A 13,123-nucleotide genomic window follows, 5' to 3' on the forward strand; every position below is an offset into this window, starting at 1 on the left:
TTTCAATTACAATCAAATTTCTAAAACTATTTAAATATCAAGTAATTGTTAAAAATTAAAAAACTATTGAGATAGGATCACGGTTAGTTAAATTGGGCTAGACTTATGTCAAGTCAAGCTCCATTAAATGTAGATTGGGCTAATTTTGGTGGGACTGAGAAAATAATTTGTTCAGGATTGTCATAGTTTAGTTTGGGCCTAGATACTAGGTCAAGACCATGTCAAACTAAGTTGGGATGATCCCCACATCATGTTGAACCATGTTTGCTCGAGCTTAGGTCAAGTTAAATCGACCAAGACCTAGGTCGACTCGAACTACATCACTACAACAATCTTCTGAGTCATACTCTGACCATTCTTTTGAACCACATTATGAGCAACCAATGACTTATTATGAGTCACAATGTGAGCAGTTTCCATAATCTTTGGACCAATATTTTCAATCACAACTTCAAATAATTGGAGGAAGAAGAAAAATAAAAATAAAGTTTAGTTTTAAGTATTTTACTTCCCTTCAGAATTGCAATCAACGATTGTTTACAAGTTGTTCAGACTATAACTCTCTTAGAGAGGATGTAGATACAATATTGATGAATCATTATTTTGTCTTATTCACTTAGCTTTCCGCATCAAATTTAATTAGTGAATTATGCTTAATTGCTAAATATTTCCTCAATTTTGCTATTTGGGCTTAATTTACCAGTAATTCTTATTTTAATTAATTTGAATTATCTGAGCGTAATTATTCCAGTTATTATTTTTAGGACAATTTTAGAATTATATTTTGGGACTCCAAGAGGATTACCACATCAACAACCATTTTCCACATCAGAATTTTAGTTTAATTTCAATTGTAATTTTGTTTTCTTTGTTTTTGGGTCAGACTTAGCATTATTAGGCCCATTTTTGGGACTAACTTACTAACCTAGGGTAAACTGCCCAACAGCTCACGATTACATTTTTACACTTCAAAAACATATTCTACTATTCCCTTGCCATTCTATTATGCAAAGACGTGAACAATGCTCTTCTCTTTAAGGTTTATTTCGTTTTTTTGTTTTCCAGTTTTAATGGAATTTGGGTTTCATTCCAATTCCATGTTTATTGTGTCATGTTCGTTCTGCTGTTCAGTTTGATTTCCATTTACAATTTCGTTCCTAGTTTCAAATCACATTTTGAATTTCTTTTCGTTTCTTTTTTTGTTTCTACTATGAAATTTGTTTTCTGTTTTGAATTTCGTATTCTGGTAAAATGTGTTTTTTGTCTTTGCTTAGGTTTTCATTTTATTGAGTTTTTTTCTCTGTTTTGTTTTAAAAACCTAATGAAATGCTTGTGTTCTTCATTTTTGTATTCCATAGTAGCTTAAATTTGCTAGATTGGAAACTAGGGATGTTGCATTGTTTCCATGAGATTATTGTGTTGTCATTGTGACTCTATTCATCTTGCCTTGCATTATGTTTAATCTATTATGTGCTGCAATTAGGTACACGCTTAGTTGTCTAATTTGTGTTTAATCTCCAATTAGTTGATTAATCTGTGTGGTGCAGAATTGATTAGACATATGCATTGTGTTTTCTTAATTTACATTTTTGAAGACTGGATTAACCTTCGCTTAGTTGGTTAATTCGTGTTGGATAAGGGTGAGATGAGCGTGTAATTTATTGCTAATCAAGGATTGGAAGCATTATAACTGAACTATTGGACAACCTGTCTTTAGTTCGCGTTTAATTTAATCATTTATTGTGTTAATTTGAATTTGTTAAACTGTCCAAATTTGGTCCTTGAGAGACGATCTAGGAGTCACTTCCTAGTATACTGCACATTAATTTGATTCGGGTACGGCCGCAATCAAATACAAAGTAGTCTAAACCCTTGCAGGTGTTTGTCTCTTTTCTGTTCCAACTATAAGAAATATAACAATGAAGCTTGAGAGTATTTCTTTCCTCATTTTCTCTTCTCTTCTCTTTTCTTCTCTTCTCTTTTCTTCAACTCAAATGTATTTTCTTGAGCTCTTTCTCTTTTGCTTTTAAGGATGAATATTTCGTTCTAAGCTTCTCACTTGACTATCCTCTTAAGGGCTTCATGGATATTTGTTTGTTAGATTGAGCTTGTAGCCTTAATACTCGTGCTTTCTCTTTCTTCTTCGTACAACAGTCGTTGGGTAAGTCAACTTGTCAGAGTAGGCATGCTTTCTCAAACCTTTTCTTGAAGTAGGTTGTACGCTCTTTTTTGTTATGGCTTCAAATGAAGAACATTCTGTGAATATCTCCTTTGTCTCTAACGTCCACTTTTTGATATTTGATTTGTAGCTCTATGGATGCATGTAGAATAACTTATCTGCAAACGTATAGTAAATTGTGCATGCAGTAGATACGTCTTTTTTTTTTATCACTTTTTGTTATTTTTGAACGTTAAGCATTTAATGTCATTTAATGCTTTCTTAGAACAATAAGGTGCTTTTTTATTTTCTATCTTTAGGTAGCATTTAGTATAGATACTTCATCATTGGATGAAGTATAGTTTAAGCTTGTTGATAGGGGGAGCACAAGTGTTGCTTAACCCAATCTCAGAAATATCTGTGTTTTTGATGATGACAACACATAATTAATAACACATGTATATTACGTGTTACATGTTCTATGTTTACATATTATATGTTGTTCTTTACTGTGTTAAATCTGTATAAGCATATATGAGAACATGATTGTGTTGTTCATTGCATATCACTGTGTTAAATATGTGATTTTAAATGTGTACGCATGACATATGTTTTTGGAAAAGGAAAATCACATGCACTTTAGTTGAACTTTAAATATGTGCAAAACAACAGTTTTAAGTCGATTACATTATGGGGTGAATCGATTAAAACTCGTGTGTTTGCACAGAATCTTTTCAAGTGTGTTGTGAGATTTTTCAAGAAGAAAAGTTTTCAAAAATGTGTTAAGTATTGTTGCTTAATCGATTGCATGTGATTTGTATTCGACTAAGTTCGTTGATGTTTTGAAAAACTGTTATATGCTTGTCACAACTAACATAACGATCATAATTTTAATTGTGTTGACCAAGCATTAAATGATAGTCGATTGCATTAATTGTACATTCAATTAATTGCTGTGATTGCTGCTAAACTGTTATAACTCAATGGTGTATTTGATTAAGTTAGTAGCAAAGTTGATTAAAATGCGTCTGATATGTCTCTAACTATAAATTGACGCTGTTTTGAATTATGTAAGAACTTTAGTGATTCTAACACTTTCATATTCTTTTACAGAAAGCTGTGTGATCTTATAGAGAAGGGAAAAGCTCCAAGAATCAAGATTGACCATGGTGATAAAGGATTCTAAGATTTGTTGAGGAGCAAGACCAGCTGTGTTTCAAATGTCTGATCAATCTGCACATTTGGGTGTTTACTGTGTGATCAAGATTTACAATCTTTTCAAGATTGGTTTGGTTTCCCTGTTGTGATTACAGGAAGAAGAACGGTGGTGTTCTTGACTTTGAGGGTGCCTCAAAGGGTTAGACAGCAGAAGAGGGTGTTCTTGCTACTGGTCTTGTTGTTTACTGCCTATATTAGATTAGAGAGTTAGAGAGGTTTTTTATATTTTTGACGTGAGGTCTCTATTAAAACCTTGTTGTAAAAACCTTGATCTTTATAGTGCATTTGCTTCTTGTGGTTGGAAGGAGACTGGATGTAGGCTTGGCCGAACCAGTATAAAAACACAGTGTTTGAATTTTCTAATCCCTACTCTCTTTTATTCATTCGATTAAGTTCTTTGCATATTCGATTAAGTTTCTGCTGCATTGCAAATAATTTACCTTGCGATTCAAGAAAAGTGTAAAGGCATCATATTTTGTTAAAAAGATTTTAAAAGCTTTTGTTTTTACACCACCAATTCACCCTCCCACCCCTCTTGGTGTGAGAAATTTAGTCATTCTATTTTAATAAAGCTCATGGTATCATTTAGTCAAGTAAACGCTTCTTTTGGTTTTGTCTCTTCTTAGACAGATAGTAATTAGCTAGTTTAAGCTTTCTTTTTATATTTTGATATTTTTCTTTTAATATGTTTTGTTAGAGACATTGTCTTGACCTATTTTTTTTTCGAGACTAATGTTGAATACCTTTTTCAGGTATGATAAACATCAAGCATTTAACTTTCATTCTCTTAGACGTTTTAGCCACAACAGCGTTTAGCCATGCGTCTAGGTGTTCTAACCTAGATGATTTTCTATTTCCTAAGAACCTAAGTGTTTTCCTAAGCTTTTCTATGTTGGGGATTCTGGTTCTAGGTTTTGTGTGTTTGGGATTCAGACTCTAAGTCTTGTGTTTTCACCATAAGTTATTTTCTGATTATTATCTCGTTTTAATGTTATTTGATTAAAGGTTATACATGGATATCATAGCCATGATTCTGTACTGAATTTAGTTGGTCACCCTTTTACTAGAAGGTTTAATCCCACTAAACAATCAAAATATTTTCGCAGAGTTGCGTTTAATAACTTGAGATAAGAGTATAAAAAAGTCTACTTTGTTTAGATGATGGTTGATACACTCCTCCTATTGACATTGATTATTGGAAAGCGTGAACACGAGTTGGATCAATGAAGAAGGTAAGATGATACAACAAAAAACAAAGAAGCAATGAAGTAAAATGAAGTAGTTAGCTCTTAGTGCAAGGTATGTATGGTGTTTAAGATGAGCTATGATGTCTAGAAGGAAGTTTATCTAGGGAAGGTGGCTAGAGGAGGTCAAGCTCTCTCTCTAGCCAAGACTTTGTAGAAGAAGAAATTCTAGAGCGATCTCAACAAAGTTCTCTTACATATATCGCAGAGTAAGTACAAAAGGATGAAGGAGGTGAATTTATAGGCTGATTCAAGCCTCCCACAGTTCAGATCAAGATCCTGATGATTAGGCACCTGATGTGGATTGAATGTCACATATCTACACATTTACAATGCATCAAACATGTTAAAAATGAGCTACACGTGCTGAAATGAGCTGACTAATTCAAGCGCGTTGGGTGGTCCAGGATTCACGCTAGGTGATGGGCTATTTCAAAAGCTCATTTCTCCTTGCATCCAAGTGAATAAGTTCTTCACCTTTTCTTGCTTGATGTATCTTCAAGGTCCTCTTAGAGTCTTTTAGCCATGCTTAAAGTAATAGGGCCTGGATTAGAGTATGGGCTTAAGCCCAAGCTATCATCCCCTCCATCTTGGGAAGGATTTTTCCTCAAATGTAAGGAACCATCTCCATCCTCAAATCCCCTTCTATAAAAGCTTGTAATCCATGGAAGCTTCTAACTTCTCCTACATTCGTTGGGGTTGACCACTTGGATGGCTTTTATTTTCTCAGGTTCCACATGAACCCCATTATTTATTGACCACAGAACCAAAAAAATGATATTATCTACACAAAATGTGTATTTGTCAATGTTTACAAACAATATCATCAAATTCCTTAAAAATATCTTTGATGGAAGGAGATAGTTCTTGAGTTTTGGACTCACTACAAGTGCATGTGAGTGTTCCTTGACATAAAAGGAGGTATGAAGCATGTTCAATATGAAGAAGGTTTTCTAAAGCATTTTTATTCAAAAGAGCTTCATGTTGAATGACCTTGTGGTAGGGAACATCACTCTCCCACACCTCAGTTTCATAAGGACTACTCCTTTATTTTCTTGACTTTGATTTTTCTTTTTCCTTTTTCTTCATACTCCTTGTCATTTGTGCTTGGTCCTTAGCCACTTGATGATACACTTCTCGAAGTTGGAAACTCCAAGAAATTATGGATTCAATGAAGAGAGTGGATGGAAATAGCGGAAGCAAAGGAATAAAAGGTGCAGTTGATGGAAGATTGGATGGGTGCAATGGTGAGGTGGTGTTTGTGATGAGCTACGAAGATTAGAAGGTAAACCTATCTAAGGAAAGTCGTTAGAGGAGGTCAAGCCCTTTCTCTAGCCGTGACTTTGCTTAGAAAATTTTCTAGAGTCATCTCAACAAAATACCTTTACCATAAATGCACAAAGTGTATACAAAGGTGTGAGGAAGGTGAATTTATAGGCTCATTCAACCCTTGCCCCAAGCATAAAATCAATTTGATGCTTTATCCCTTTAAAAGGAGAAAACCCAATGGGTCCTTCTTTAGGAAAAAAAAATCATCAAATTCTTTCAAAAGAATTTTGATGGTAGGAGACAAAGCTTGAGTCTTAGACTCACTAGAAGCGCATGTGCTTGTTCTTTGACACATAAGGAGGTATGAAGGTTTTTCTACATGAAGAAGGTTTTCTAAAGCCTTTTTATTCAAAAGAGCTTCATGTCGAATAACCTTGTGGTAGGGAACACCACTCTCCCACAAATCTCTTTCATCCCTAAGGATTATCTTTTTGACTTTGATTTTTTTTCTTTTTCTTCACTCTCTTTGTTGATTTTCATTTTTGTTTGATCCTCAACCACTTGAGATGGTGAAAGAGGATGAAGTAAAAATTTGTTTTCATGGTGATACATAGTGATGGCATTGGCAAGACCATTATGAATTGTTTTATGATCAAATTGCAAAGGTCTTCCTAACAGTACATGACAAGCCTCCATGGGAACTACATCACATAAAACTTCATCTTGGAAGTTCCCAATGGAAATTTGTAGCTTTACTTGATTCTTTAATGTGATATCCCCATTTTCGTTAAGCCAAGGATGTTCGTAAAAGGTTTGGGATGGGGTATTATAGTTAGATTTAATTTTTCCACCAACTTAGTGCTACAAAAATTGCAACATGATCCACTATCAACAATGAGAGAACAAGTTTTATTTTGAATTTGACATCTTATATGAAAGATGTTCTTTGTTTGGGATATGTGTTTAACACTTGTTTGGTTTTTCAAAACTCTTCTCACCATGAGAAGTTGACCATCATAATGATAAACTTCCTCTCCATTGGACTTTTCATGCTCATTCTCACTCTCACTAGTGGAAGACTCATCTTCTCTGCTATAGATGTCAATGCCCTCATGATTATGGTTCTCTTGGTGGGATTTTCATACGTTGTTGTTGAAGCTATCAAATTAATACTACTTTTCAAGGTAACTTCATTATTGTCAAGTCAGTAGTCAAGAAAGTAGATAGAGTTAAAGTAACCCTGAGTCGTCTCCCAACGAATACAAATTTTTTTTTCAATATTTGAATCTTATGAATGCTATGCAATTCTCAAGAATGAAAGTGAGAAAGTATGATAATTGAATTAATGTTTGAAAAACAAAGAGGAAACTTAGAAACACTACAAGAAATAATGGATTTATATACGGAACTTTATGTATGGATTTAAATCCATATATAAGGCAAATATTATAAACGGAATTTATATACGGAATTTTAAAAAGATGTTATATACAGATATTATATACGGTTTTTTATATACGAATGTTCAGTATATAAATTCCGTATATAAGGTTGGCGCGTGGTGGCGGGAAAATTACTCAAGGATGGCATCCGTATATAACGTGTATTATTCGTATGTAGTTAGAACCAAGTCTTATCTACGGGTTTTATATACAGATATGGGAAATAATTATTTTAAAAAAATATATTTCTGATTAAGTGGAAGTTGGGTCTCATTTCTCAACCTCGAGCTTTCCTCTCTTTCTAGAACCCTCGAGATTTCTTCTCTATGGAACCATCACACTTTCCTTTCTCTTTCGAACCATCTTCGGTCTCAGTTCGTTGTCCTTCTGTCGAGCCATCTTTGGTGTGGGTGTTGCTCTCTCGAGCCCTCTTCGGTGTGGGTGTAGATCGTGCTTTGGTTCTTCGTCGTCACTCTCTCTATTATTGTGACCTTCATCAATCCTTCATCAAACACTGTGGTTGGGGCTCATTGTTTGGTGCAGTGCCGTAGTTGGGCGCTGAGTAGCTTAATCTGGTAAGTAAACAAAACCCTAATGCTTAGTAAATTTGGTTCTTCTCATGCCATTCTTGTCATCAAACGATTCTTGTCATCAATCATAGGCTTAATCTGGAACCATCATCTTCGTTCGTCGATCCATCATCTTCGTCGCTCGAACCGTAGGAGTGCCTGCCTCCAATCGTGGTGTTCCAGTCGTGGTGCCGTTGTGGGGTAATCGTGTTCTCCGTCAACGCCGCCGTGATCTTCCAGTTGCAGAGGAACCCTAGGCTGTTGTTCTCGCACTCTGATTTTGGACCGCCGTCATTCAGTCTCAGTGAGTCTATGGTGAGTCCAGAATTTTCTTCCTTTAATATATATCTTTATTTGTTCGATGTGTAGTGGTTTAATGTTGTGGTGATTCACAATGAAGAAGAAGTTCGGATGTCTAAGCATCTTTCAGTGTTCGATGTTGTAGATTTGCTGAATTGATGATTGTTGTGGTAAGTAAATTTTGTTCATTCCTAAGTGATTTCGTTTGTAAAATGAGAAAATCCTAAACCCTTTTGTTCTTTGGTATTTTGGGCATAAAATAGGGTGTCGTTTGGTTGGTGTGTTGTGGAATACTTTGGTGCATTGTTAGGACATTGAGTGAACATTCAGAGGCGTGTTAAGGTATGTTTACTCAGTCTTTGAGGACTATAACATATAATTTATATTATTAATTATATATATATGTTTTATATGGTTTTCTCTGGTTGAATTTGTGTGATATAGGACTGCTAAGTATTCGAAGGGTAAGATAAGTGGAGGAAGCTTTTGGGATTCAAAAAGAAAATCACCATAAAAGGGTAAGTAGTTATTATGTTTTGTTTAATGAGTAAATAACTATTCTATTTAGTTTAATGGTTTTGATATGATTACCATATACACTGTTAATTGAGAAGTTATAAGTTGCTTTGGTGATTGTAGCTTGATCAAAGAAAGGAAGCTTAAGCTCTTCCTCATCTTTGTTATTATGTACTATCAAGGAATTACTTGATTCACAAGCTAGAAAGATAATATTCCGTTAAACTCAAAAATGACAAATTATCCATTTTTTTTCTTTAGGAATTACTTGATGCCCACACTGGCCACCTGCTAGCAGGGTTTAGCTCTGCAACTGTTTTCTCTGCCTCATCAAAAAACATCCTTGCCCTCTTTATCTGTCCCTTCATGAATTTCCTCCATTTATTTGTAACTTTACCCTGGAAAATGTCATCATCTGAAAGCCTAGCTTTTGCCAATTCATATTATGGCAGATATACTCTTCCTCTTCTGGCACTGCAATCATAAAAAACTACACCAAATTACAGAGAACATAGTTTCAATGTTATGGACAACTAAAACTAGAGTCTAACATAAATAGTGTAAAAGCTTTTGCATTGTTAACCATCAAATTTCCGCAAGATCATGCAACAAACTTCTTCACTATTGGTGCATATATTATTTAAACATTGTCTGGCATAGGCCTAGTTTATATTGTTTTTTAGTTATGTTTTTTGAAGTATAATATTGTTTTTGGTTTACTTGTTACAAAATTTTATCTCTGATTGTACTATTTCTATATTTTCTTTTCTTCTATTGTATAAAAACATATATTATGTTCAAGAATATGGCATCAGGTGCTTCTGACCCTCCTCTTCCACCTTCAGGAAAATATGATAAGGGGAAGGGGAAGAAATCTTATTTAGTGAAGTTGATGACACGTTTCAATAATGAAATTGGTTCAAGCAGTCAGCCAACTACACCTACCTCTACCTCCACTGGTAGATCTGTTCCACCTCCATTAGTTGTTCCTGGCTTGACTTCCACTCCACATCAAGTTCCTACATCTACACCTACCTCCACTGGTAGATCTGTTCCACCTCCATTAGTTGTTCATGGCTTGACTCCCACTCCACATCAAGTTCCTACATCTACACCTACCTCCATTGGTACATCTCTTCCACCTCCATTACAAGTGCCTGGCTTGACACCTACTCCATACCAAGTGCCTACTAATCGAATGGCTTCACTCTCTCCCAATGTTGGTTCTAACCCATTAACTCCCACAAATATTGCACCATTACCTGGTATAGAGGATGCAGATCCACATTCCAGTTCAGCCGCCAATTACGTGGAAGAATGTTCCAACAGTTGTCCAATAATTACACCCATTGGAGGAGGGTAACAAAAAATTTAACTCAATTAATATATATATTCCAATTCATTGTTGTATTATTCTAATGTTTGAGTTTAATTTTGGTTTAGGTTTTATCCTACAAAAACTGCATCGAAGGCAATTACAGCCACCATCAAGCAACAGTTTGATGAGCCATGGCTAACATGGGGACAAATCCCTAAGTCAGCTAGAGATGTCTTCTTCGACCGTTTTAAGGTACACACTTTTCAATCCCAATCCTTTTACACTAAGCAACTATTCTTTGTATGTGTAAATCAAACCTATTCTTCATGTGTATAAAAATCAATAAATATAACATAGATTAATTAATGAATGTTTTAAGTTTCTACATGAATCAGATGAAAAGATAATAGAATATAAACATGCATGGAGACATATTAGAAATGATATCTTCAAAATATTGCAATCTTCTAAATGACAGAAAACTGCAGACAAAATAAAAAACACATTGATTTACCTTGTTTGTCAACTGGAAGATGGCCTTATGCTGGAGATTCCAATGAATCCTAGTAAAGAAAGTAGCATATTGTACAATATTAGAAAATTAAAACATAGAAAATCGAAACACATGCATGAGACTAAACAAAGTTGGTGAATTAGAAAATCTTCCTGGAACAAAGTCAATAGTTGGTCTCCTGCATTTAATCTGGACTGCAACAACACCAGCTAGCTGAAATACAAAATAATCCAATGCATGCAAGTTAATTAATTTGTTACATGTGAGAACTTAAAGAATTCTAATGATTTTTGGCTTAACTGATATTAATGTGTTACAAATTTGCTTAAAAAATGTGCTTTTTATGAGTGAAACTACATGCCAAAACTAAAATTGTAACTTGGTCAAGGTCAGCATATGAAACTTTTGGATGTTTGGCCTTCACGTCCTCTGTTGTACAAAGAAACCAAAAGCAGTGAGAATTATAAAGTGATAGAAAAAGAAAAAAACTAATTTTAGATGACTCACCACAGAACACAAATGTTGTTTCCAGCCCCTTGTTTGTTGCGTGATTCAACTCTCGTGCATTCCTAATAGAACCATTGGGGCCTCCTGTTCTTGTCTTAACATCATAAGTACCAGCATCATGCCACCTACAAATAAGATATAAAAGTTAGTGAAAAGTTTGCTATATGAAATATACAATGGAGATAAAGAAATGAAAGTAGCTACAAATTATAAGTAACATATGCTAATCGAAGCATGAGAGGGGCACAATTTCTGTTGGAGATAAGAGCGTGAAGGTCACGACGAGCCTTCTCAATTTCCTTCACATAATCAGCATCACCTATAGCCTTTGCCATTGCACCGTCGAGATAAATTTCAGAGAGAGGATTATGAAATGGAAGGTGCAAAGTGCAGAATGGCTTTTGCATGTGAAGGGTTTTTATATGAACCTGATGAACAAGAAGCTGAGGCTGCCATTCCAAGGAAGGGATTACTTTGTTGAAGCTAGAGAAAAATAATTTGTTTTGTTTCCTTCATAACCAGAACATTCATTTCTAACAACCAATAAGATTAATTTCCTGAATTAGAAAATGTTAGTGATACACTTTTATACTTTGAACTTGTTTATTTATTGATTTTAAAATATAAAACTTTTTCAACTTTTAAGATTTCAACACTCCTACTTATTCAAACCTATTATTTCTAATATAACAGAGAAAGGTTTCATGGAAGCCTGAAGATGAGGAAAAGGTAAAAAAATATTTCACACCAAGGCATCTCATAGACTCTCAGAGATGTATAAAAAAGCTAGAACTCAAGGAAAAAAACCTCATTGGCTGGGGATGATACTTGGAATGGTCTTCTGGAAAAGTGGAACATGCCACTTTATAGATAAAAGTGTGAAACGACAAAGAAGAATCATACATCTGAAAAGGGTGGTCGTTTGCACACTAGAGGATCTATTAGCGTGCATGAGCATGCTATTCGTTTGATATGTAACTTGTACATGTTTTTTCTTATATTTGTAATCATAAGCTTTACAAATATTTATTAACAACTCATTTTGTTTGCAGTCACAGGAGCTTGGTCGGTCTGTGCATGTTGATGAAATATTTCAGCAGACACATATTCGTCAATCAACAGGGGAATTTGTGGACGAAAGGTCTAGGCAAACCCATGTAAGTTTATACTAACTCTATCACGTTATACATTGTCGGTTTTTAAACCTTATGTTTAATGATAATATTTATTCATTTAACAGGAACAATTTGTTGAAAAATTTTCTCAAATAAGATTTGAGACTGTATCTATAATTGTCTCAACATCTACTCCTCTAAACCCTACGGAGGAGGAAAGATTGAGAAACCGATGTTGGTTAGAGGTTGCTGGTGGAAAATACAAGGGACGCGTATACGACATTGGAAATGTCAGTTCCCGAGATGACTGTGTTGATAGTTACATCCAACAGACACATGCATCTTCTTCTGCTCAGCAACAAAATTCAGAAGAAATTGTTAACCTTAAATCGCAATTAAAACAATATGGTCAGCAACTTCAAAACTTTGAAGGCTTTATTGGTGTCCTCCTGCCATTCCTTCCGCCTTCAGCAGTCGTAGCTGCACAAGACTTCTTAAACCTCCAAAATCCTGAAGTTCAAAATGAAGTACCCAATGATGTCCAACCAGAACAACAACCTCCAAACCAGCAACCACCACACCAGCAACCTCCAGACCAGCAACCACCAGATGAACCACAAGATGGAAATGATTATATGCATTATTAGGCATTCTTTAGAACTTATTTCCATTACTGTTGAACTTATTTAGAACCACAACCAGAATCAGTTTATGAACTTACCTAATGTTTGTTCTTGTAGTTATATTGATGTAAACAATATTTATGTATTCATGTACAATATTTCTTTTGTGGATTAAGTGTATGTGAAAAGCTTATTGGTTTTATATGTCAATGTGCAATTTATAATGTCCAGGTCTGCTTATATGAATTGTGAATGTTCACTATAATGTCCATGTCTATTTGTATGAATTGTGCATGGGGAACTGCTATATGCAGGGTGTTTATTTAGCTC

General features: G+C 34.8%; 2 protein-coding genes across 2 annotated transcripts; one reads left to right on the top strand and one right to left on the bottom strand.

The window, feature by feature from the left end:
* The first annotated feature begins 9,521 nt into the window (after positions 1–9,521).
* LOC108339169 (uncharacterized) lies at positions 9,522–10,441 on the top strand. The gene is made up of 3 exons (XM_017576311.1): positions 9,522–10,075; positions 10,160–10,286; positions 10,430–10,441. The coding sequence occupies exons 1-3, from the start codon at positions 9,522–9,524 to the stop codon at positions 10,439–10,441; spliced, it is 693 nt and encodes a 230-aa protein (XP_017431800.1).
* Positions 10,442–10,635: 194 nt separating this feature from the next.
* Positions 10,636–11,390, bottom strand: LOC108339170 (L-ascorbate peroxidase 5, peroxisomal-like). The gene is made up of 4 exons (XM_017576312.1): positions 11,260–11,390; positions 11,056–11,180; positions 10,928–10,977; positions 10,636–10,761 (listed from the first exon to the last, which is right to left on the bottom strand). The coding sequence occupies exons 1-4, from the start codon at positions 11,388–11,390 to the stop codon at positions 10,636–10,638; spliced, it is 432 nt and encodes a 143-aa protein (XP_017431801.1).
* Between the last annotated feature and the right edge of the window lie 1,733 nt (positions 11,391–13,123).

This window comes from Vigna angularis, chromosome 5 (assembly GCF_016808095.1).
Source record: "Vigna angularis cultivar LongXiaoDou No.4 chromosome 5, ASM1680809v1, whole genome shotgun sequence".
Classification (NCBI taxonomy): Eukaryota; Viridiplantae; Streptophyta; class Magnoliopsida; order Fabales; family Fabaceae; genus Vigna; species Vigna angularis.